Here is a 22229-nt window from a genome sequence, read left to right as displayed (position 1 = left end):
TCTTTAAGATTATGTGAGGACTTCCCTGGTGGCACAGTGGTTAAGAATCCGCCTGCCAATGCAGGGGACACAGGTTCGATCCCTGGTCCAGGAAGATCCCACATGCCACGGAGCAAATAAGCCCGTGCGCCACAACTACTGAGCCTGCACTCTAGAGCCCACAAGCTACAACTACTGAGCCCGCGTGCCACAGCTACTGAAGCCCACGCTCCTAGAGCCCGTGCTCCGCAACAAGAGAAGCCAGCACAATGAGAAGCCCGCACACCTCAACGAAGAGTAGCCCCGTCTCGCCGCAACTAGAGAAAGCCCATGCGCAGCAATGAAGACCCCAACACAGCCAAAAAAAAAAAAGTTTGTGTGAGAATTAAATGAGTTAATATGTTAAGAGCCCTTAGAACAGTGTGTGGTATACAGTAGGTGCTACATAAGGTTTTCTTACAATAAAAGGAATAAAGTGAAAATGTTTTCTGGGGTATAAATGGTATTATTAAAACTAAGCTAGAAATAAAAGAAACATAAGAAGAAATATACAAAATATTGTCTTGTGACTTTCCAATCAAACTGCTGTGCATTATTATACATGAATATGTCCTCATAGAACTATAGACTTTTCTTTTGAGTGTGTTTACATAAATGTGTCATATTAGGCATACTTTTTTTAAAAAACTGCTCTTATTGAAGCTTGACAGTGACAGAACAGAGAATCACGGGTCTGGAGACCAAAAGATGCGGGAGATAGAGAGAGCCCGCTGGGTGATTGGGGGTGGGGGCCGGCAGCACCGGAAACCTCAGCTTGAAGGGATCCCCATGTGGGGGGAGGAGGGACCTTTGGTCTCTCCCCAGCCTCTTCCTTCCCCCTGGCCTGGGGCTGGGTGGGGAGGGGCAGTTCCTCTTTCCTTCCCAAGCACCGAGGAGGCCCCAGCTCCCTAGGGGCTAAGAAGCTGGAGCATCGGTGAGGGGGGAGGAGCTGAGCCACACTCTTAAAAGACCCCTTCCCCTCAAGGAAGCATGAACAGGAAAGACAGCAAGAGGTGAGGGGACCCTTCTCCAAGAGACCAGGAGCGCCCTAAGCCCCTGGGTCTCGCTTGGGCTGCATGGGAAGTCTGGGGAGCTTCTAACGAGGGGCATAGGGTGTCGGGCTACTCTCGGGGCAGCAGCAGGAGCTGGGGGCGCCAGGTGGAAAGATGCTTCAGGGAGTCCAGAGCCAGCTCAGGCTGGGGCTGTTTGCTTGGGCGTCTGTGTCTTATCCTTGCTCTTCTGGAATTTGAGCTGCTCTGATCCCATTCTCCCCGCACCCTTCACGCCCCCATCCTAATTCCGTAGGCTGGGTGTCTCTGTCCTCCCTGGGGTCTTCTTGGCTGCCCCCAGAACTGGAAACTCCAGACTCCTGCAGGGCCCTGCCCCAGGGGAGGGGAGTGTGACGCAGGGCAAGGCGGCTCCCGGGCCTCTTAAGCAACTCCTGGCTGCTCCAGACGCTGCAGGGGGCAGAGAGTCCGAAGGTAAGGGCCTAGCAGCTGGCTATGCCAGCAGGTTCTGGAATCGGCTTCCTTTCACCTGCCCTCCTGTCCTCACAGGGACCGTGGTGGCTGGGTCCATAGCCTAGGCAGCTTCTTCTGCCTCCCCCAGCATGTCTTTGATAGGCAGAGGGTCCCCTCCCTATAATCTCCAGGAGTTTAATGGTGGAGACCTGGCTGCCTCATTTTCTGGCTGTGTGACCTTAGGTAAGTCACTTACCCTCTCTGTGCCTCAGTTTCTTGTGTCAATAGAATAATCATAGTCCCTCCTCGGAGGGACGCATGAGTCCTCGGTGGTACAGTCTAGACCTGTGGTTCTCAAGCTTGGGCACACATCAGGACCACCTGGAGGGCTTCTAAAACACAGGCTGCTGGGCCCACCTTCAAGGTGTCCGATTCTGTAGGTCTGGGGTGGGGCCTAAGACTTTGTATTTCTCTCAGGTTCCCAGGTGATGCTGTTGAGATTGGTTGGGGACCATGCTTTGGGAACCCCTAAACTAGATAGATGCTCAACCCTCTGCCCGGTACACATTCAGTGCTCAGTAATGCCAGCTGTTACTCGGCAACATTCAATACTGATTACCGAGCCTTTATGATGCACCAGGGACATGGCAGTGCCTTTGTTATGGGGGTCTCCCGATTTCTGGTTTCACCCCCATTCCCCATGCCTTGTTTCTAGTTTGCTCCACCACATTCTCTCTCTGCATCTCATATTTAACTTTCTCACCTCTGGCCACTTAAGAGCCTAAGCAAACTAAATCCCTTATTTAGCACTTTTGAAGAGCAAGGCATTGAACGTTCATAATAAATTCTTGGGGAAGGTCCAAAGACGACTCTCATTTTTCACATGAGGAAACTGAGGTCCAAAGAAATTATGTGATTAACACAAAGTCTCACAGCCAGCATAAATTCCTCCAACCCAGTTTTGTCTGACTCTTGTGGAAGCCAAGGCCTTCTGCCTGGATTCTGCTCCCTCCTTCCTCCACCATCCCTGTCTCTCCATTACCCTCTTTCCCCAACTGGAACAAGAGCCTTGGGGAGGCACAGGGCAGAGTGAGGGTTATTTTTAAACTTTCCTTGAAGCTGCCTCAGCCCCTGGGACCGCGCCCAGCTCTGAAGGGCTCTGGCGAGGCTACTTTGCACCTATATCTTCTCTCCAGGCTCCAAATCTAGGGACCCAGGCTTGCAGCTAAGACTCCAGTCCCACCGAAAGGCTGGCTTGGGGGAGGGGTGTGTCACCTTAGTTGCAGTCAAGGTGGGGGAGGAGGGAGAGATGGAATCTCAGGGGTCTGCTTCTCTCATGAGGGCTGGGGGGAGGAGGGGGTGGGTGTTGGAAAGCAAAGGGGAATTCTGAGGAGTGTCCCTGAAGGCAGAACCTCCCATGATTCCCCCTGGGGAGCACAAGAATAATTCTGGGGTCTTCTCCTATGATTCCCTGGGAGGTCAGGAGTAACCCGTCTGCCAACAGGAAGTCTCTCCCATGATGTCTTGGGACCCTACAGTCAAGGGGAATTGGGGGACAATGCCTGGAGGAGAGAGTTCTTATGATTCCTGGAGGGTCCTAAGTAGTCCTGGGGGTCTTCTCCCATGATTCGCTGGGGGCGGGGGTTCAGGGTAGTCCTAGGGTTTTCCCCCCTGATTCCCTGAAGAGGACAGGCGTGACCCTTGGAGTTTACCTGTAGGAGAAGGCTCCCATGATTTGGACTACTCCTGGGGTTTTCTCCTATGGAACCACGGTAGGTCAGGACTAATGCTAGGACCTTGCCTTTAGGATGCCTTGGGGCTTTGGGGTCAAGAAGAATTCTGGGGGTCTGCCTCAAGGAAGGGGCTCCCATGATTCCCCAGGGAATGTGTCCACAGGAAGTCCCACCAGGAATGCCCGGGGAAGACAGGGGGACGGGGCCGGCCCCGACAGGCCCGCCGCCACAAGACGTGCCCCAGCCCCCGGGAAATCAGCAAGGTCATGGCTTCCATGGCTCTGGGCATGCTGAATGAGGGCGGCTGCAGCGAAGATGACCTGCTGGAGAAATGCATTCAGTCTTTCGGTGAGTGTCCCCTCCCCTGGCCAGCCTCCCCAGTCCTGAGGTTGGGCCAAGCACCCACCTCTCTCTGGGCTCAACTTGAGGGGTATAAAATAGAAGCAGGAGTACGTGGAATGAATCTCAATCACTACAGTAGGAATAAGAGAGACACCTACCTGCGTTTCTTTTTCCTGAGCTGCGGGGGGAGGAGGTCTGATGCTATTTCCATCTTCAGTATGACTTGCCAGGCACGATGCTGGCCCATGCACAGTACAGACAAGGAAACTGGAGCGCAAGGAGGCCAGGTTGTTCGCCCAAGTTCATACATGGAGTCACTGGTAGAGCTGGGGTTTGAACCAGGCTGTCCAACCAGCTCTGGAAGCTCTGCAGTCCATTGCCCAGGGGCCATTCTGACACAGTGTCCCCTTCTCCTGCCTTCAGACTCGGCTGGCAGCCTGCGCCATGGGGACCACATTCTCAACATGGTACTTGCCATGCACAGCTGGGTGCTGCCTTCTGCCCACCTTGCTGCCCGTCTGCTGACCTTATATCCTCCCGGGGCCATGAGCAGTGGGTGGAGGGCGGAGGGCAGAGATGAGAGAGCCTGGTGGGGACGGGGTGAGCAGGCAGGTCTGAGATGCTGGATAACAGAGCCTTGACCGGAACTTAAGTACCAGGAGGCCACAGGGAGCACACAGGAGCTGAGGAGGCTGCAGATCTGTCACCTGGTCAGGTAAGCCTGGGCCAAGACCTACACTCCCATGACCCAATATCCTCACCCTACTGCCCCCCCCAAAAAAAAACACTTCCCAGAGACTACCCAGTCCTGCTCCTGCAAATCCCACTCTGAGAATCCCCTGGCTTGGTCCCTAAAACCTCCCAGTTCTCTTCCTTTGAACCCTCACCTCTTAGAGACCCCTGACCAGATCCTATGGACCCTCTCCCAGCTGGTACCCCAAGACGTCCAGCTCAGATTCCTAAAACCCCGACCTCCCATATACCCCAGCCTAGTTTCTAAGACCCCCTCACTCTGTTCCCCCAAAATCTCACCCCTAGAGGCCCCCAACCTAGTTCCTGAGACCCATCCCCACTACCCTGCTTCCTAGCCATCCCACTTCCAAGAGATTCCCCAGTCTATCTGCCATAGATCCCTCAGCCTGTGTTAAGAGGCCCCCAGTCCTACTCCCAGAGATCCTCCCAGCCTGGTGTCTCTCTGAACCCTGGCCTTCCAGAGACCCCCTGCACACATTTAGAGACACCCCCAAGCCCAGCACCTAGAGATCCCTCAGCCCAAGAGACCCCTTTCAGAGACCTGCCTCACCCCCAGCCTCACTCCACCATCTCTAAACCACCCTCAGGTACTGGCTGACCCAACACCCTGAGACAGTGCATCAGGAGCCCCAGTTAGAAGAGGTTATAGGTCGCTTCTGGGCCACTGTGGAACAGGAGGGTAACGCAACCCAGCGGAGCCTGGGAGACTCTGCCAACCTGTGAGTCAGTCCCTTCCCCTTCCCTCCCACCCCCACTCTGCCTTCTCCCTCCACACTCCCACACCCTCCACCCCAGCTCCTCCCCCTGCCTCTCTTTGCCCCCAGGCTGAGCCCCGGTGGCCCTGGCCCCCCTCCCCCCATAAGCAGCCCAGGCCTGGGCAAAAAGCGCAAAGTGTCCTTGCTTTTCGACCACCTGGAGACTGAGGAGCTGGCAGAGCACCTCACTTACCTGGAGTTCCGGTCCTTCCAGGCTATCACGGTAAGGACGCCCCTCCTCCCAGCTGGGGAGGGCTTGGGGTGGGGTGAGGCCTGGCTGGGGCCAGGCAGGACTGAGAGGACCCAAACTGTCAAACTTGGGTGCTAGAGGGTCCAGGAAAATGAGTTAAGCTGGCTGAGCACAGAGCCCCCGGTTCAAATCCCATCAGCCCCTTCCTACCTGTGTAACTTTGAACTAGTTTCTCAACCTCTCTGGGATTCAGCTTTCTCATGTGTAAAAAGGAGGTCATAATATTTCATTGGCTGGTTGGGGAAATTAATATGTCCATTTAAAAATGCTCGTCACAGTGCCTGGCACATAGTCAGTGCTCAAAATATTTTATTAATTGTTCATTTATTTGAGAAGCATTTAAATTCACTGTGCCTCAGCCCGTTACCTGCAAAAGGGGGACTTAGTTCCTGCCTCAAAAGATCAGCGCCTGGTCCAGAGTAAATGCTATATAGTTGAACCATTTGAAATTGCCATATTTTGACATATTTTACCTACCCAAATGGTAATTTCAAATGCTTCAACCTATATATGTGTTTAGCTATTGCCATCTTGCCATCATCGTTTTGAGGGTACTTGGGGATCTGGTTCCTTAATGGGAAACTTTCCTGATTGTACACATACACACACACACAGTGCAGTGGATGTGGGTATGTAATGTTGACTCCTTGAGCAGAACAAATAGAAGTTAGTTTCGTGTCCTCTTCACCACCCTTCCCTTTGCTGACTATATACCAGTCAGGTATACAGTTAAGAGCAATAGACTGGGTTCCCACCCTGACTCGGGCCTGTGTGACCCTGGGCAAATTACTTAGCCTCTCTGTGCCTCAATGACCTCATCTCTAAAATGGGAATAATATAGTATTCACTTCATAGACTTGTTGTGAGGCTATGAGGAAGGGCTCAGAATAGTACCCAACTTTCTTTAAACATTTCTCCTCAGATGGGAGAGGGCCATGGTGACCTCAGGGACATGTGATGGCTGAGCTAGGACATCAGAGGTCGTGACTGCTTGGGGATGGCGTGTGAGGGGCAGGGCCTGAGCGCGAGGGCCCACCCTGACACCCACCTCACCCCCAGCCCCAGGACCTGCGGGGCTACGTTTTGCAGGGCTCCGTGCGGGGCTGTCCGGCCCTGGAGGGATCCGTAGGTCTCAGCAACAGCGTGTCCCGCTGGGTGCAGGTCATGGTGCTGAGCCGTCCCGGGCCTGCACAGCGCGGGCAGGTGCTGGACAAGTTCATCCACGTGGCACAGGTGAGGTCCCCCCGCCGCTCTGCACACTTTCTGAGCACCTGCCCCGCGGGGCTCCCGGACGGTGACGTCACCATCTCGTGGCCCCTCCCGAACGCATCACGCCCCACCCTGGCCGCGTCCCCGCGGCCTCAGTCCTGTCGTTCTAACCCGGGACTGTGACGGCACTTCTTCCCTGGCCTTGATTTCACCACGTCCAACCCGCCCTGGCCCCACTCCTTGGTCCCAGACGTGGCAGTTGACGACGTTCCTCCTGACCCCTCTCACAAGCCCAATGCCCGAATATTCTGTCCGCAGGGCAATGAAAGAGGAGACTCTTTCTTGCCCGCACCTTTGCGTCATCCCTACCCCGGTCCCTAGGCCCCAGCTGTCCCTTTAGGACAGTGACAGCATCCGTCCCCATCACTTCAGGTCTCCCTTGGCCCGCCCTTTCTCTTCACCTTCCCCCCTTTCCCTTCCCCCCTCCCCCTTTTCCCCTCTCCTTTCCCCCTCCCCCTTCTCCCTCCCCCTTCCCCCTCCTTTCCAGCTATGTTCCCTCCCTTCTGGAGAAAAGGGAAGCCCTCCTTCCCCCAGCGTGGCCACGCCCCTTTGCGTACTTCCTCGCAGATCACGCCCTGCCTCTGGCGTCTTCCATCTCCTTGCTTCCCCTGTCCGGCCCGACAGACCAGGGTGTTCCGGCATCTACATGGGGTCTCCCCGGTCTGAGCGTCTTCCATTCCTCCCTGGCCCCACCTTCTTCCCCAGCAACCTCCGCTCTTCAAACCTGAGAAAGGGGAGGGCTGACCCCACACCTGTCTCTCATATCTACCTGACCCCTCTGTATCACTCTGGACGATTTCACCTCTGCCCAGCTCCCAACTCCTGCCCAGAACCCAGGCCTTCTGGTCTCCCCTCACCTGGCTGACTCCCAATGCAGAGGCCGCCTAGTTGTCTGACACCCTAACATCTGTCTGAATCCTCCACACCTGGCTGACACAGACCTGTTGAGTCCCCAAACCCGTCCAACACCCCATACTTGCCTGACTCCCCCCACTTTTTTTTTTTTTTTTTTGGCCATACCACGTGGCATGCGGGATAATAGTTGTCCCACCAGAGCTCCAGCTCATGTCCCGGCAGTGGAAGTACACGCTGAGTCCTAACCACTGGACTGCCAGGGAAGTCCCTGACTCCCCCCACTTTTATCTGACCTCACTTTAGTCTATCATCTGCCAGTCTATCATCTGCCAGACCACACACATCTGTGTGTGATGCCCATATACCTGCTTGTGGCCCACTCCTGCCTGACACATCTCACCTATCTGATGCCTGCAGTGGCCCATCCCCACACATGCCTGACACCCCAACTCAATGGGGATGCTGTCATTTGAACCCCCAATTTGCCTGTCCTCCATGTGGTACCCACCACTTCTGCATCACCCTCCCTTCCTAGAGGCTCCTCCAGCTGCAGAATTTCAACACGCTGATGGCAGTCACTGGGGGCCTGTGTCATAGCGCCATCTCCAGACTCAAGGACTCCTACACCCACCTGAGCCCTGACAGCACCAAGGTGAAGTCCCACTGCCCTCCCCAAAGTTCCAGTGGTCAATTATCCTGAACCCACACACTTTTCCCCAGCCCCCTCCATCCCTTCCCAGGGGACCTGGAGCCACCCAGAGACCTTTTGCTCCTCCAAATCCGACAGACCCCCAGGCTTTGTCCTCTGTCATTCTTCCTCCCTCCTCATCCATGGTGCTGACCTCTCTCTACTATGTGTCTGGTCCTGAGCAGGACTGGAGGGAGACAGATAAGAGATGCTAGCAGAGAACTGGCAGTCCAGGTGGGGAGTGAAATGATGCCCCCAGGAATGCCAACATTTGGGCCACCCATGGGAGGAGCATGGGTTGGGGGTGTCCTGAAAGTGTCTAAGGAGAGTGAATCATTCATGAGTCTGGTGTGTGGCTGAGGTCAGGATGTGGCAGGATATTGGGCTGGAGATGCCGGGGCAGGGGCAGGGGCAGGGGGAGATCCTGTTGAGCCTTTTGCAAGCTCAACTAAGGTGTCTGGGCTTTATCTAGAGGGCAGTGGGGAGCTAGAAAGCGTTTGGGAATGCTGAGAGCACCCATGATCAGATTTGGGTTTTTGAAAAATCACTCTAGCCTGGGGAATGGGAGATAGTGGGGCCTTTCTGAGATGGGGGCCCAAGTGGAAGAGCAGTCTGGGGAGATGCTGAAGCCAATGTGGGACATGGAGGGGCTTGGGGAGAGGTCCAAAATGCCATTGGGCCCCTGGGGGGGGGGGTCCAGAGCCACACAGGACGCTGCTAGGTACTCCCCTTCAAGGAGCTAGGGGAACAGAACTGGCCTCCCCGATTACATGCCGCTCCCCCCTCCAAAAAAACATGCCCCTCCCACACAGGCCCTGCTGGAGCTGACTAAGCTCCTTGCTGCCCACAACAACTACGCCTGTTACCGCCGCACCTGGGCTGGCTGCACCGGCTTCCGGCTGCCTGTACTGGGTGTGCATCTCAAGGATCTGGTGTCCCTGCATGAGGCCCAGCCTGACAGGTTGCCTGACGGCCGCCTGCACCTACCCAAGCTCAACAGCCTCTACCTGCGGCTGCAGGAGCTGGCAACCCTCCAGAGGCAACACCCCCCCTGCAGTGCCAATGAGGACCTACTGCATCTGCTCACGGTGAGCTGCCCTGAGCTGCCCAGGCTGAGCTCCCAGAGGCTGCACCTGCGGGGTACTGAGATTTAGGGTCTTGGGTGGGTGAGGGTCAGGATAGAACAGTAGAATAGCGCTGGAATGCATGGGCTTTGAAGCCAGAGCTTCTAGGGTGATTTTGTTTTTGTTTTTGTTTTTTTCTGTGTGGTCTTGGGCAAGTCACTTAACCCCTCAGCCTCAGTTTCCTTAACTACAAAATGGGAATACGAATAGGACCTACTTCAGAGAGTGGTTGAAAAGAATCAGTAATATAATTCATATAATTCACATAAAGTACTTAAAATAGTATCTGGAACACAGTGAGCTCTATACAAGTAATGCACTTTTCCCCCAGTTCCCCCAGCAACTCAAGTATCCATTGATCTGAGCTCCAGAATTGCTTTGGGCTTTTGCACTCCTGAACTCCAAGGTTCTGAGCTTCTCATGCCACTAGTCCAAAATTCCAAGTTTTATCATATCCAGGAATCTAAGCAAAAAGCTAATAACATTTATTGACCACTTATTATGTGCCAGGCACCATATTAAACAGTCCCCAGAGAGCGCTTCATTCCATCCTCACAACCCTACGAGGAGGGGATCCTTATTGTGTCCATTCTACAGACTGAGAAACTGAGACCCACAGAGGTGAGGTCACTTGCCCCCTGTCCCACAGCAGGCCAGCTTCAGAACATGTATTAACTATCACACTATGTCCTAAGACTGCAAGTGTGCGATTCTGGCTATATTTTATTTTACATAGATGGATAGATAGGTAGATAGATGATAGATAGATAGATAGATAGATAGATAATAGAGATAGAGAGGTAGAGATATATATATTTCATTCTAAAGAGCTATAAATTGAGAGAGACTGGGATTCTGAGGACCAGGTAGTCTAAGACTGAAAAGCTGACTTTCAGATCCTAGGACAGGACCACCTGCAAATTGAAAATGTGGGGCTCCTTGTTTGAAATTATTAAGAATTTCAAGATGGTGACAGCAGGGCATTAAATGAAGTGGAGGCCCCTCTAAGTGTGGGGCCTGCCTGTGAAGCTGGTCCTGCCTTAGGATGACTGGTGCCTAAGCTGCTCTGCTATGCTGACTCTAAGAGGCCATCAGCCCAAATATTTATTGAGCATCTGCTGTGAGCCATGCACTACTTTAGACAGTTAGGCTCACAGCAGTGTGCAACATCAGAAAAAAATTGCTGTCTTGTGGGGCTGACTTCCTAGTGGGGGAGATAGCCAGTGAAAAAAGTAAATAAGTAAATCATATGGTCTTTTAGATAATAAGTGCTATAGAGAAAATTAAAGCAGAAACAGGCATGGAAAGTGACAGGGGTTTGCAATTTTAAATAGGATCAAAAGAGCCTCAATGACAAGATGGTGTTTCTGGTCTAGGGGACCGGCGGTGTGCAGAGCGAAGGGAGGCTCAGTGGGAGAGGGGACCATGGGGGTCCCAGGGAAGAGGGGCTTTGGAAAGAGGAGGAGATTGGGGGTCCAGGCAGGCATGGGCTGTAGGTAGGAGGATAGAGACAAGGAGGGTCCGTAACGCCCTGCCCATCCTCCAGCTTTCCCTGGATCTCTTCCACACGGAGGACGAGATCTATGAGCTTTCTTACGCCCGGGAGCCCCGCTGTCCCAAGAGTCTGGTGAGACCCCAGCCCTGACCTCTGACCTCCAGCCCAAGCCTCTGCAATGACTAACTGTGACCCTCTGTCCCTGCCCCAGCCACCCTCCCCCTTCAGGGTGCCCCTGGTGGTGGAGTGGGCCCCTGGCGTGACGCCCAAGCCCGACAGGGTCACGCTGGGTCGGCATGTGGAGCAGCTGGTGGAGGTGAGGAGGAGCCCTGGGCGGGAGGAGGGATCTAAGCCCGTGGGGCCCCTGACTCGGCCTTACTCTCCCCTTCCCATGCTCCTCCGAAGTCTGTGTTCAAGAACTATGACCCTGAAGGCCGAGGCACCATCTCTCAGGAGGACTTTGAGCGACTCTCAGGCAACTTCCCCTTCGCCTGCCGCGGGCTTCACCCACCCCCCCGCCAGGGGTAGGTGCTCCCGACTCCTGGGTTCCCTTAAGACGAGGACCTGGGGTATCCAGGACTCCTGGGTCTGGGAGAAAGGGGCCAGTCCTGCTGAAGTGCAGTCTCTCCCCCAGGAGTGGCTCCTTCAGCCGAGAGGAGCTGACAGGGTACCTGCTCCAGGCCAGCGCCATCTGCTCCAAGCTGGGCCTGGCCTTCCTGCACACCTTCCAGGAGGTCACCTTCCGCAAGCCCACCTTCTGTGGCAGCTGCAGTGGCTTCGTGAGCACTCCGCCCGCTGTCACCCTGAGGGACCCCTGGAGCGCCCTAACTCCTCACAGCCTGGGCTGGAAAAGCCAGCCCTGCCCTGGAGCGCTCACATTCCCCAAGCCCCGGATAATCCCCAAATTCCAGAAAATCCTCTAGCCTCAAATAATCCCCATATTTCACAGCAACCCTAAACAATGGATATTCCCTACATCTTGGATAATTCTGAAGTCTAGATAATGCTCGATTCCCAGACAATCCCCATCCTGGATAATTGCCAAACCCTGGAGAATCTACAAACACGAGTAGATTATCTCCAAGCAGAATCAATCTCCAAGTCTCTAGACCCCAGATAATTCAAACCCTGGATAATTTCCAAATTCAGGGTATCCTCAAACTCTGTATAATGGACAAATCTCTCAATCTCAAACCAAGAGCAATTCACAAACCTTGGATTACTTTCCAAATTTACTTTTTCATTCATAAATATATACTGGGCACCTGCTGTGTGTGCCAGGCACAGTTATAGGCTCTGGGTGGGTGGGAGCACAGGAGGAAACAGAACAGACACAATCCCTGCCCATAGAATTTATGCTTTATTAATTCCAAATTTTGTCCAATTCTCATATCACAGATGACTTTCCAAACCTGAGATAACCTCCTAATTCCTTTAGTCTCCCAGATCCCACATAAGCCTCTAGCCTTGAAAACTTCCAAAACCTGAATTGTTTCCTCCAGACAGACCCCAGCCCCACCCCAATCACAGCCCTCCTTCCCCTAGCCTAGGTAACCTATTCTGCTTTCTCTTCCCAGCTTTGGGGTGTCACCAAGCAAGGCTACCGCTGTCGGGGTGAGCGGGGCATGGGTAGGGGGAGGGAATCCAGGACCCGCGGGCTGGAAGAATAGAGGACACAGACTGGGCCTCTGGCACTAACCTCTGAATTTCCCCCAGACTGTGGGCTGTGTTGCCACAAACACTGCAGAGACCAAGTGAAGGTGGAGTGTAAGAAGAGGCCAGGGGCCAAGGGCGACGTGAGCCCCCCAGAAGCCCCTGTCCCACCCACACCAGTTCCCCATGCCGGCTGTGGTAAGACCCAGGGTGTAGCAGTCCTGGGAAGGGGGCCTGGTGGATGGATGGAGATTAACTCCAAGGTCATGAGGTCTTTCCTACCGTACCCACATCCCTCCCATCCACACGCCCATGAACAGGCTCTGAGGACAATCTCTCCTACACGCTATCCCTGGAACCTGAGACCGGGTGGCACGTTTGCCATGCTTGGACCCAGACAGAGCCCTCACATCCCTCCTGGGAACCAGAGACGGTGAGGAGGAGCTGCCCATACCCACAACTGGATACAGGGAGACCAGCCTATTTGCCTGGGGGAACCCAGACAGATTTGGGGAAGCATAGGAAAGTTAAAATATGCAAAAGTCCTCAATTGCTTGGGTAGGAGGGCATAGATAGTGGTTAATTTTTAATGTTGATAGAAAAATAGAAATTACAGTATGTTGTAGGGAGGGGAAGGGGTAACCACTAGTACAAAAGAAAAGGGAGTTTAGGAAGAAAAAAAGAAAGACAACTATAAGATGGCTAGAATAAGGCCAAATATATCAGACACTAATAGTGGAATAAATGCCACGATTCAAAAGTGGGGACTCTCAGATTGAGCTAAAAGAAAATCCAGAGGGGACATTCATCCATCCACTTTAACAAGTCTGGGTGAGGCTCTCCCCCTGCAGTGAACCATCCCCTGGACGTCGTACACTCCCCACGTCACCCAGTGTCTTCCTCCTTCCAGGTCCCTCTGCCAGCGACGGCCCCATCACCCACCCAGTCCTCCAAGCTGAGTTCCTAGACGTTGCCTTGGTCTGCTCTCTCCCCACTCCCTCCACCAGAGTCAGTCTCGAGTCCTGTTATTCGGCCTCCAGGCCTCCAGCAGAACCCCCAAAGGCATCGCCTCCTTCCCATCCACACTGCCTTTGTTGAAGCATCTGTCGTCTCTTACTCCGAAAGAAAGTTACTTTCTTCTTTTGCATCAGAGTGGCTATTAATCGTACTCCCTTTTCTTGCATTTAATATCTGTGCAGCTCTGTGTTGGATGCATTTAGACCTAGGTATCATCTCGCCACCTCCTTAAATCTCCATTTTACAGATGAGGAAACAGGCTCACTGAAGTTAAACTGCTCACTCAAGGTGGCAGAACTCCTAAGTGCTGGAGACAGGACTCACACCCAGGTTTGCCTGCCTCTAAAATGGAAGCTACTGACCAATATGCTACACTGATGTCAGCATGGGTCAGGAGGGAGACGGTACAGGGTGGGTAAAGTTCCAAACTCTGGAGTTCCAGAGATGGGACAGAAGGCCAGAGAAAGGGTGGAACAGGGAGGGAGCCTTTGAACACCTGAGTCCAATCACATCCCTCCTCTGCTCAGAGCCCTCCCATGGCTTCATCTCACTCAGGGGAAAAGCCAGAGTTCTCACTGTGGCCCACCCAGCATGAGCTGCCCCCATCACCTCTCCGACCTCCCCTCCCACCACTCACCCCCTCACTCATCCTGCTTCAGCTACACTGGCCTCCGATGGTCCCTGATCATGCCCCAAAATACTCCTACCTCAGGACCTTTGCACTGGCCACTCCCTCTGCCAGGAAGGGAAGGCTCTTCCCCAGAGGTCCACATGGCTTCCTCTTTGGGACTTAGCTCAAGTACCACCTTCTCAGTGAGGCCTCCCCTGATCATGCATAAAGGTGCAATCCCGCCATGGTCCCAATCCTGCCTTCCTGCTTTATTTCTCTCCAAAGCCCTTTCCCCACCTGACAAACTAAACTTTCTTCTCTGCCCTTCCTCACCAGAAAGGTCAGCTCCGGGAGACCAGGGGTTATTATTATCTGTATCCCCAATGCCTAGCACAGGGCTGGCACATGGTGGGTACCTGACAGATGTTTGCCCAATGCCTGCATGTCTCCTCCCCCATGCCCATTGGGAGGGAAGGATGTTGCTGAAGAGAAAAGTGCTTTAAGGGTCAGAGCAGCAGGGGCCTGTTCAGACCCAGGGGACAGAGACCCCCTACCTTTCCTCAAACCTGAGCACCCCTGACCTGGCCCCCACAGAGATAGGTCCTAGGGCTGTCATAAATTAAGTTTAGGACTTCCCTGGTGGCGCAGTGGTTAAGAATCCTCCTGCCAATGCAGGGGACATGGGTTCGATCCCTGATCTGGGAAGATCCCACATGCCGCGGGAGCAACTAAGCCCACGCGCCACAACTATTGAGCCTGCACTCTAGAGCCCACGAGCCACAACTACTGGGCCCGAGTGCCACAACTACTGAAGCCTGTGCACCTAGAGCCCATGCTCTGCAATAAGAGAAGCCACCGCAGTGAGAAGGCCACGCGCAGCAACAAAGACCTAACACAGCCAAAAATAAATAAATAAATTTTTAAAAATAAATAAATTAATTAAATTTATTTTCCAGAGAACATGGTCCTTGGTGTTTAATGGTAGATGGGGCGGGGGGAGGACATTTGGGACCTCAGGAACAGGGGATATGGGGCTGGGGTGCCAGGTGCCAAGAGAAACCCTCACAGTGACTCCTCAGAGATTATCAACGTCAGCATCTCATGAAGGACCCCTCCCCCAACCACCAGTCCCCCTTTACTTCTTCTTCTTGCGGCCCCAGCACTGGCGGCCTGCCTTCCGCCCGCCTCTGTCCTCTCTTCTGTTCTGCCAGCTGGGCATGGGAGCCTCCAGCTCATTTGGGCGGCCCCCCCGGTCTGGAACGCTGCCCATAAGCACCTGAGAGGTGATTAGACTTGAGTTGCAGAGAAGAAAATATCTTGGACAAGGGGGCTAGAGAGCCAAGAGAACAGCATGAGGTTGAAAAAGGAAGGGCAGATGTTGGGACTTCCTTGGTGGCCCAGTGGTTAACACTCCTTACTCCCAATGCAGGCTAAATACGTAATCATTTGAACAGAGGGTAGTTTTGCTTTAAAAATGGTTAAAACCCAATACAACAGACAGGGTGAGTGGTGGGAGAGGATTCTAAGCCAAAGCAGGAGAGGTGGGCAGGGGCTCAGTAAATAGGTGGACTTTGTTCTGAAGGCACTGGGGAGCCATAGAAGGGTTTTGAGCTAGGGAGGGACATGGTCAGATGTTTGAGTTAGAAACATCCTTCTAACTGCCATGTGGAGGGGGCAGATTAGAGGTCGTGAGTCCAGAGGCCAGGAACCCAAGGAGAAGGCGAGAGCAGGAGCCCAGGCAGAAGAGGACAAGGTTTGTACAAGCAAAGGCTAAAGGGCCAGTTTGAAGGCCAAGGATGCTGGGGCCCTCCCCCATCCCCAGGTGTTCACCTTGTGGATAGCACAGCAGGTCCCGCGGCGGGCAGTCTTGCTGGTGGCTGGGACAAGGCGTGACAGGTCAGCTCGAGCAGCCAGGACGTGTGCAATGGAGACATCCGATTCTGGGGTCAGAGACTCTCGAATTGGGATCAGCACTGCCTTCATGGCCTCTCCTTGGGCCTAGTGGGTAGGGGTAGACATGGAGAACGTGCCCACGAGACCTCCCCAGATGGGATCTGTAATCTTGAAAGCATCTCTTCCCGACTCAGGGCCTCACTTCCCACATCTTTTTTCTTTTTTAATATTTCATTACGTTTTTTGTTTGCTTTATCGAAGTATAGTTGATTTACAATGTTGTGCGCTTCCCACATCTTTTAATAAGGAGTATTGCTCTAAATACACTCCCAGCTCAGACCAGGGAATTCTAGAATGCCCTGGGGGCCCTGAGATTCCAGACCCCAAAACCTCACAAGATTCTAAAATGTCCTGGGCCTTCGAACCAGCAAGAGGGTCATATCCCTGGCCCTCATTTCTCCTCCCTGCAGCTGCAGCCCTCACAACTGCTCCTGCCTAGGTCTTCTGCCCACACCTCTGCCCGATCACTCCAGTGGAAAGCAGATGTTGTGAGGTCCAGGCGCTTGAGGAGGAGGCAGCGGCGGCAGCAGTACTGATCTCGCAGGCTTTGGGACAGAGACTCCAATGCTTCCTGGGGATAAAGGTCTCAGTCATGCCTGGGGTCATGCCAGGGGGACCCTCACTCCCATCTCTGTTCACATACATACAGCCATACACAGCCTTACCCATCTGGGTGCATCCAGCGGGTAGCTGAGGAGGGGCTGCAGGGACCCTGCGGGCAGGGAAGGCAGCAGCTCCGCGATCTGATGAGAGAAGAAGGAGGCTGGGGTTGACTGGGCAGAGATCGGATAGACTCCTCCGTGGACCCCAGTTCCCCACGACCCTGAGGACCCCGGCCATAGAACGAAGAATGGCAGTCACAGTTCTAGGAAACATCCGTGGCTGCGCACTCCTCCCAGAGCCACTTTTGAAGAGGGGGCTGTCCCCCCTACGAGGAGGGTGAGGTGAGCCGGGTGCGGAGGGGTCTCCAGCTCTCTACCTTGGCATGCACGTCTCGAAGCAGCCGGCTGGCTGGGGTCCCCGGCATGGGTCTAGGCAGCCCCAGGGCTTGGAGAGTAAGGACCATTTCCTGGACCAGGCCAGATCCCTCCTCTGCCCCCTCCACACCGGACTGCTCAGGGCTGGGATCCAGACGGGATTGCAGGCGGAGGAGGCGAGCAGCCTGGACCTCTGAGCAGAGAAAGCCTAAAAGTAGGGAAAAGGAGCAGTGCAATCAAGGAGGGCTGCCACCCCACCTACCGGGGTCAAAAAGTTCAAGCGGCTTCAAAACCTCCCGCCTCCTAGTTCCGCCCACCTAGAACCCTGCTTCTACCTCCAGAGTAAGCCCCACTCACTTCGAGACCCAGCTCCCTCTGCAGATTTCAAACCCTGCCCACTTCGGAACCTCCTGTCCCGCTCCGTCTAACCCAACCCACGTGAGCTTCAAGACCCACCATCAAAATACTAACCCTGCCCATCGCAGAGCCCTTAGCCTAGCCCAGTGTTCGGACCCCACCCACCTCCGTCCGCTCCTCTCGCTCCTCTCAAAATTCTGGCCACGCCCCCTCGGGAATCCCTGGCTCCACCTCAACGCGCAGAGCCCGCCCCCCTCGAGGCTGTAGCCTCGCCCCCTTCCGCATCCCGGCCAGCCCCCGGCTCACGCAGCAGACGCAGGCGCGCGCCGGACTCCCGCAGCGAGGCGGCGCAGTCCCCGCCGCAGAGCTCGCGGTCAGGGCAGTGCAACTCCCGCAACAGGCCGGCCAACTGTCGCAGGAATTCTTCCTCGGGAACAGGACCTGCCGGAGGCAGGAGATGTCAGGGCGTGGCGGCGCCACCCATGGCTCCAACACTCCCAGCCTCCCGCTACATGCGTACCGTCGCCGGCGCTCAGCGCCTCCGTGCCCTCCTCTCGCTGCCGCTCCAGGGCACCCAGAGTCGCCAGCTCCGCCGCCAGCCGCGCGCACAGAGCCCTGAAGTCTGGGCACGAGTTGCCCAGCGACGCCGCCCCCGGAAAACCCTCATACCTGCGGCGCGGCCGAGGCAGCGGGAGGGGGTGGGGGAGGTTAGTAGGAATTTCTGAGGGCAAACCTGCCCCTTCCTGCACCCCCAGCCACACCCCGCTCCCCTTACCCCAGCGCCAGCAGGTCCCGGGCCACTGCGGCCCACTCCCGCTCCTCCGCCTCCGCCCCCTCCATGAAAGTGTAGCCCCTTCGCCTGGCGCGCGCTCCCCCTGCCGGTCGGTGGGAAGCTCCGCCCCAGGAGTGGCGTGCGCACCCAGCCCCCGTAACTGACCAATCAGCATCTTCATGCTAAGGTCCTTCGTCATTTCAATTGGTGCAGAAGGAGGCAGGACCCGCCCCCGGGCTCGCCTCCCTAGCCGAGCACTAGAGCGCCGCCCTTCGAGTAAGCAGTCAGGACACTGGAAAACCCCCTGGCTATGTAAATCCAAAGCGGGCGTTCTGGATCCCGGCTGTCGCGACAGACCAGCGGTGTCGCTACTGCTGCGACATAGAAGCAACTTCGGCTTCCTTTTCCTCAGCCTCCCTCAAACGCCCTCTGCTTTTAAAGCAACTTTGACCAAGTGTTGCTCTCCCAACTTCTCTCCAAGTACAGAAACTCTTTCCCTCGTTTCCTACTTAGAGTTGGAATTCTGTCAGGGACCCAGGAATCCCAGCTACACATACACACACACACACACACACACACACACACACACACACACACCCGAGTTAGTCCGTTGGACCTTCACCCCTCTGCCCCCCTGAGCCTTGGAGAGAGGGAGCAGGTGCAATATACCATGGTGATTAAGAGATTGCACCCTAGGAGTGCAATCTTGTCTGCAGGCAAAGGTTAGGATCTGACTCCACCATTCACCACCATTGTGTTCCTGCCAAATTTCTTCACATCTGTGTAATGAGGGTAATAACGCCTACATTTTACAGTTGTTTGTGAGGATTAGAGTCCTGTATGTAAGTGCTTAGCAGACATCTACGGGGTACTCAATTAAAAATGACTAACATATATTGAGCATTTCGTGTGTGCTACTGGGCTAAGTATCTTATCTCTATATTATGGAAGAGAAAACTGTGATGCAGAGAGGATGAATCACATGAGAGAGTGAATGCATGGTGGTGCCAGGACTCCAAATTCAGATCTGATTCCAAAGTCCGTGCTTTTAACCATTTAACCTATTACTATTGTTATTACTGCTCTTGTTTTTGTAGCTGTTGTTAAAATTATTGTTCTAGGTTTACTCTCTTTCCGACTCTATCCTGGTCTCCTGTAGTTTCTATAGTTCTACTGGGAGTGGGAGTGAACTGGGAGTAGAGCCTCAGGGAAGAAAAGGGCCAGAACCTGTTTCTCCCGGGCAGAGCCTACCCTTAATCTGGTTCCTCCATAGTCCTGCGTACCCCAAGGCTGGGTACTCAGGGGGCATTTGTTGACCTTAATAAAATACTAAAAATTGATCAGGCCAAAGCCTTGGAGTCATAACCTTGACTCTACTCTTTATAGTGTACTCCATATCTAAATTGGTGAACTTGACCATCAAAACAGATCCAGTATCTTGCCCACTTCTCCCCACCTCCACTGCTCTCACCCTCGTCCTGTGCACCACTGTCTCCCCTGGACCATCCCAGCAGCCTCCACCCTGTCTCCATGCCCCGTCCTCCCCGTATCTGCCCCCCCCAGGCAGCCAATGGGAACCTATGAATACCTGAGTCAGGTTACATCCCTCCCATGCTTGGAGCCTTCCTGTAGCTCCACCTCACTCCGGGTGAGCAGAAAAGTCCATGCGGTAGCTTGCAAGGCCCCACAGATTCTCCCTGTCACCTTTCAGCCTTCATCTCCTATGCACCCTCCTCCTTGCTTCCCCCCCTCCAGCTCCCTTGATGTCCCTCAGACTTACCAGGCGTGCTCCTCCCTCAGGGCCTCGCACAACTGTCCCCTTTACCTGGAGTGCTCTTCCTGCAGACATCCACAAGACTCCCTCACCTCCTTCAGGGCTTCATTCAAATGCCAGCTCCTTAGTGGGGACTCCCTGACCACCCCGGCTACAACTGCCTGTATCCCCCATCTCCACTTTATTTTTTCTTTATAGTATGTATCATTTCTAACATGTTGTTTCCTTCACTATAAGGCTCATAAGTTCCTTGTGGGAAAGGATTTTGTCTGTTCTGGCCTCGTGGCTTGAGGGATCTTAGTTTCCCAACCAGGGATTGAAAGTACACCCTTGGCAGTGAAAGCGATGTGAAGTCCTAACCACTGGACCGCCAGGGAATTCCCCAATTTTTGTCTGTTCTGTTCATTGCTTTATCCCCAGCACCTAGGGTGTCCAATAAAAAGGGTGTCCAATAAATGTAGAGTGACTGGAGGTATAAAATTCAGCTGGAGGGTCTGCTTGGGACTAAAGGATGGGAAGGGGAAAGGAGGATTTGGGTAGGGGACTGGTCTGGTGGTTCAGGAAGGTGAATGGATGGGGTGCATCAATGCAAATAAAGAACACAGGCCGAGACTTTGTCACAGACATTTCTTGGAGCCGATATCTCATGCCCCTCCCCCGATGACAAGGCTGGGTCTTCGGCCCGCATCATCCCCCACTACTTCAGCCTGCCCTGATAACAACATTGAGGTCACAGACTGGCTTAGAATCAAGATCAGGAAGATAAATGTCGGGGTGCTTCCCCCAAGTATGGGGGCCAAGCATCCAATCTGAGGGGCAAGCAGCTGGGAAATTGGGCCTGGGGGCTCCAGGGTCTGAGGTCTTCCTGGCTCCCAGGGTCATCCCTCCATGCACCCCTGATTTAGGGGTGATGAAGAGTAATCATGGATCAGAGGTGGGTATCAGCAGGGAGCAGGACTGGGAGACCTGGGAGAGGCGGTGCTGGGAGGTGGGAGCCAGGGAACCGTCCCCCAGCCCCCCACTTCATCCGCAGATCCCGCAGCACCTTACAGCACTCTGGTCCCCCGTCCCACCCCTCCCCAAAACGAGGTAGGTTAAGAATGGAGCTTCTCCCCGCCCACCACGGAAGGGAGGAGACCGAGGCACAGAGAGGGGGATGGGGACCCAGGCTGCCCCAGCCCCCAGTCCCTCCGCCCTCAGCTCTGGTGGGTCTGACAGTGATGAGAGCTGGGCAGAGTGGGGATGGGAGGGACACCCCCCTTTTCTCTCACCCATCCCAGGGTCTGCTTGAGAGAGCTGAATCTCACAGGATCCGGATGTAATAAATAGTTAATAATTTAAAGGAAGTGACAGGAGGATCCATCCCTCTGGCCCCCTTGACCTATCCCTTGAACCCCCACAAGGCTATCCAAGTCTGGGTAATGAGGAAAGGTAAGTGCACATTTCAAGGTGCTCGGGACCAGATGCAGGTCTCGAGCCCGTACAACAATGAGATTGTGTTGCTCCAAGACCGTGATTCCCACCCCCCATGCAGGAGGCCATCAGATCTGTGGTACACTAGAAGTCCCATTCCACTCAGGGGAAAGAGACCTTGGAATCCCCCTTCCCCAGAAGAGGACTCTCAATGGGCCATGAACCAGGCTTTCAAACTTTCTGAAACAACCCCCAACTCTGAAATGGAAGAGAAGTTAACAGAGGGGCAGGTCATAAAAGGCTTGGACTAGGGCTAGGACTCAAAGTTGGGCTTGGAAGAGAGTCTGCAAGGCTGGTGTGTGTGTGTGTGTGTGTGTGTGTGTGTGTGTGCGCGTGTGTCCTTTGTGCCAGTAGAGCCATATCTAGTTGCCTTCGTGCAATGCACACCTTCCTCTGAGGGCACAGCATGGCCAGCCCCACTCACCACCTTGGCTGTGTGCCTTTGCTTCATGAACAGCCTGCACAATCATCTACAGCAATGCTGGGTCCTAGAGATGGGAGCAGGGGTGCTCTTGGGTGGTCCTGGAATCCAGGAACATTAGCTCAAAATGTTTTTTTCCCCGTAGGGTAAAGGGGTAGTTCTGTGGGATACTAGAGCTTGGGCTGGAGCCCTTGGGACTAGAATTCCAGTGTCTGGGAACTTGGGGTTTCAGGGGCGTATGGATGGCAGGATTCAACGGGCAGCAGGTCTCAGGGGATGCACAGGCTGGGCCTGGGAAATATCAGGCTAGAGAGGTTTGAGTCCAAAGAAATCTGGGATCTGAAGGTGCTAGGGTCCCGGGGAGCCTCAGATCTGTCTCTGGTATGGAGGGACCAAGGTCTTGGGTCAGGGACAATCCCAATATTGTGTAGGCTTAAGTCCTGAATTTGGGGGTCAATGGCACCTTGGGGTCTTGGATCT

The 22229-nt window shown here is 54.3% G+C and overlaps 2 protein-coding genes across 2 annotated transcripts; one reads left to right on the top strand and one right to left on the bottom strand.

Annotated features, from left to right (window-relative positions):
• The first annotated feature begins 1008 nt into the window (after window positions 1-1008).
• Window positions 1009-13362, top strand: RASGRP4 (RAS guanyl releasing protein 4). The gene is made up of 17 exons (XM_068527760.1): window positions 1009-1031; window positions 3375-3559; window positions 3977-4095; window positions 4207-4268; window positions 4894-5025; window positions 5131-5284; window positions 6371-6544; window positions 7971-8087; window positions 8936-9211; window positions 10794-10874; window positions 10954-11058; window positions 11148-11266; window positions 11377-11521; window positions 12320-12356; window positions 12459-12593; window positions 12716-12828; window positions 13306-13362. The coding sequence occupies exons 1-17, from the start codon at window positions 1009-1011 to the stop codon at window positions 13360-13362; spliced, it is 2034 nt and encodes a 677-aa protein (XP_068383861.1).
• A 1577-nt stretch (window positions 13363-14939) lies between these two features.
• Window positions 14940-18179, bottom strand: FAM98C (family with sequence similarity 98 member C). The gene is made up of 8 exons (XM_068528120.1): window positions 18085-18179; window positions 17830-17978; window positions 17616-17750; window positions 16955-17160; window positions 16641-16718; window positions 16430-16546; window positions 15853-16020; window positions 14940-15298 (listed from the first exon to the last, which is right to left on the bottom strand). The coding sequence occupies exons 1-8, from the start codon at window positions 18147-18149 to the stop codon at window positions 15158-15160; spliced, it is 1059 nt and encodes a 352-aa protein (XP_068384221.1). The 5' UTR covers window positions 18150-18179; the 3' UTR covers window positions 14940-15157.
• Between the last annotated feature and the right edge of the window lie 4050 nt (window positions 18180-22229).

This window comes from Eschrichtius robustus, chromosome 19 (genome assembly GCF_028021215.1).
Source record: "Eschrichtius robustus isolate mEscRob2 chromosome 19, mEscRob2.pri, whole genome shotgun sequence".
Lineage (NCBI taxonomy): Eukaryota > Metazoa > Chordata > Mammalia > Artiodactyla > Eschrichtiidae > Eschrichtius > Eschrichtius robustus.
This window is presented reverse-complemented; position numbering and strand designations above follow the sequence as displayed.

Excerpts from the sequence above, each read along its gene's own strand:
- RASGRP4 (XM_068527760.1), top strand. The coding sequence starts at position 1,009 with ATGAACAGGAAAGACAGCAAGAG. Across the intron at positions 6,545-7,970 it reads AGTTCATCCACGTGGCACAG|AGGCTCCTCCAGCTGCAGAA; the intron begins GTGAGGTCCCCC and ends CTCCCTTCCTAG. Across the intron at positions 12,829-13,305 it reads CCTCCTGGGAACCAGAGACG|GTCCCTCTGCCAGCGACGGC; the intron begins GTGAGGAGGAGC and ends TCCTCCTTCCAG.
- FAM98C (XM_068528120.1), bottom strand. The coding sequence starts at position 18,149 with ATGGAGGGGGCGGAGGCGGAGGAGCGGGAGTGGGCCGCAGTGGCCCGG. Across the intron at positions 17,161-17,615 it reads CGCGCGCCTGCGTCTGCTGC|GCTTTCTCTGCTCAGAGGTC; the intron begins GTGAGCCGGGGG and ends CCCTACTTTTAG. Across the intron at positions 16,021-16,429 it reads ACTGGAGTGATCGGGCAGAG|GCCCAAGGAGAGGCCATGAA; the intron begins GTGTGGGCAGAA and ends CCTACCCACTAG.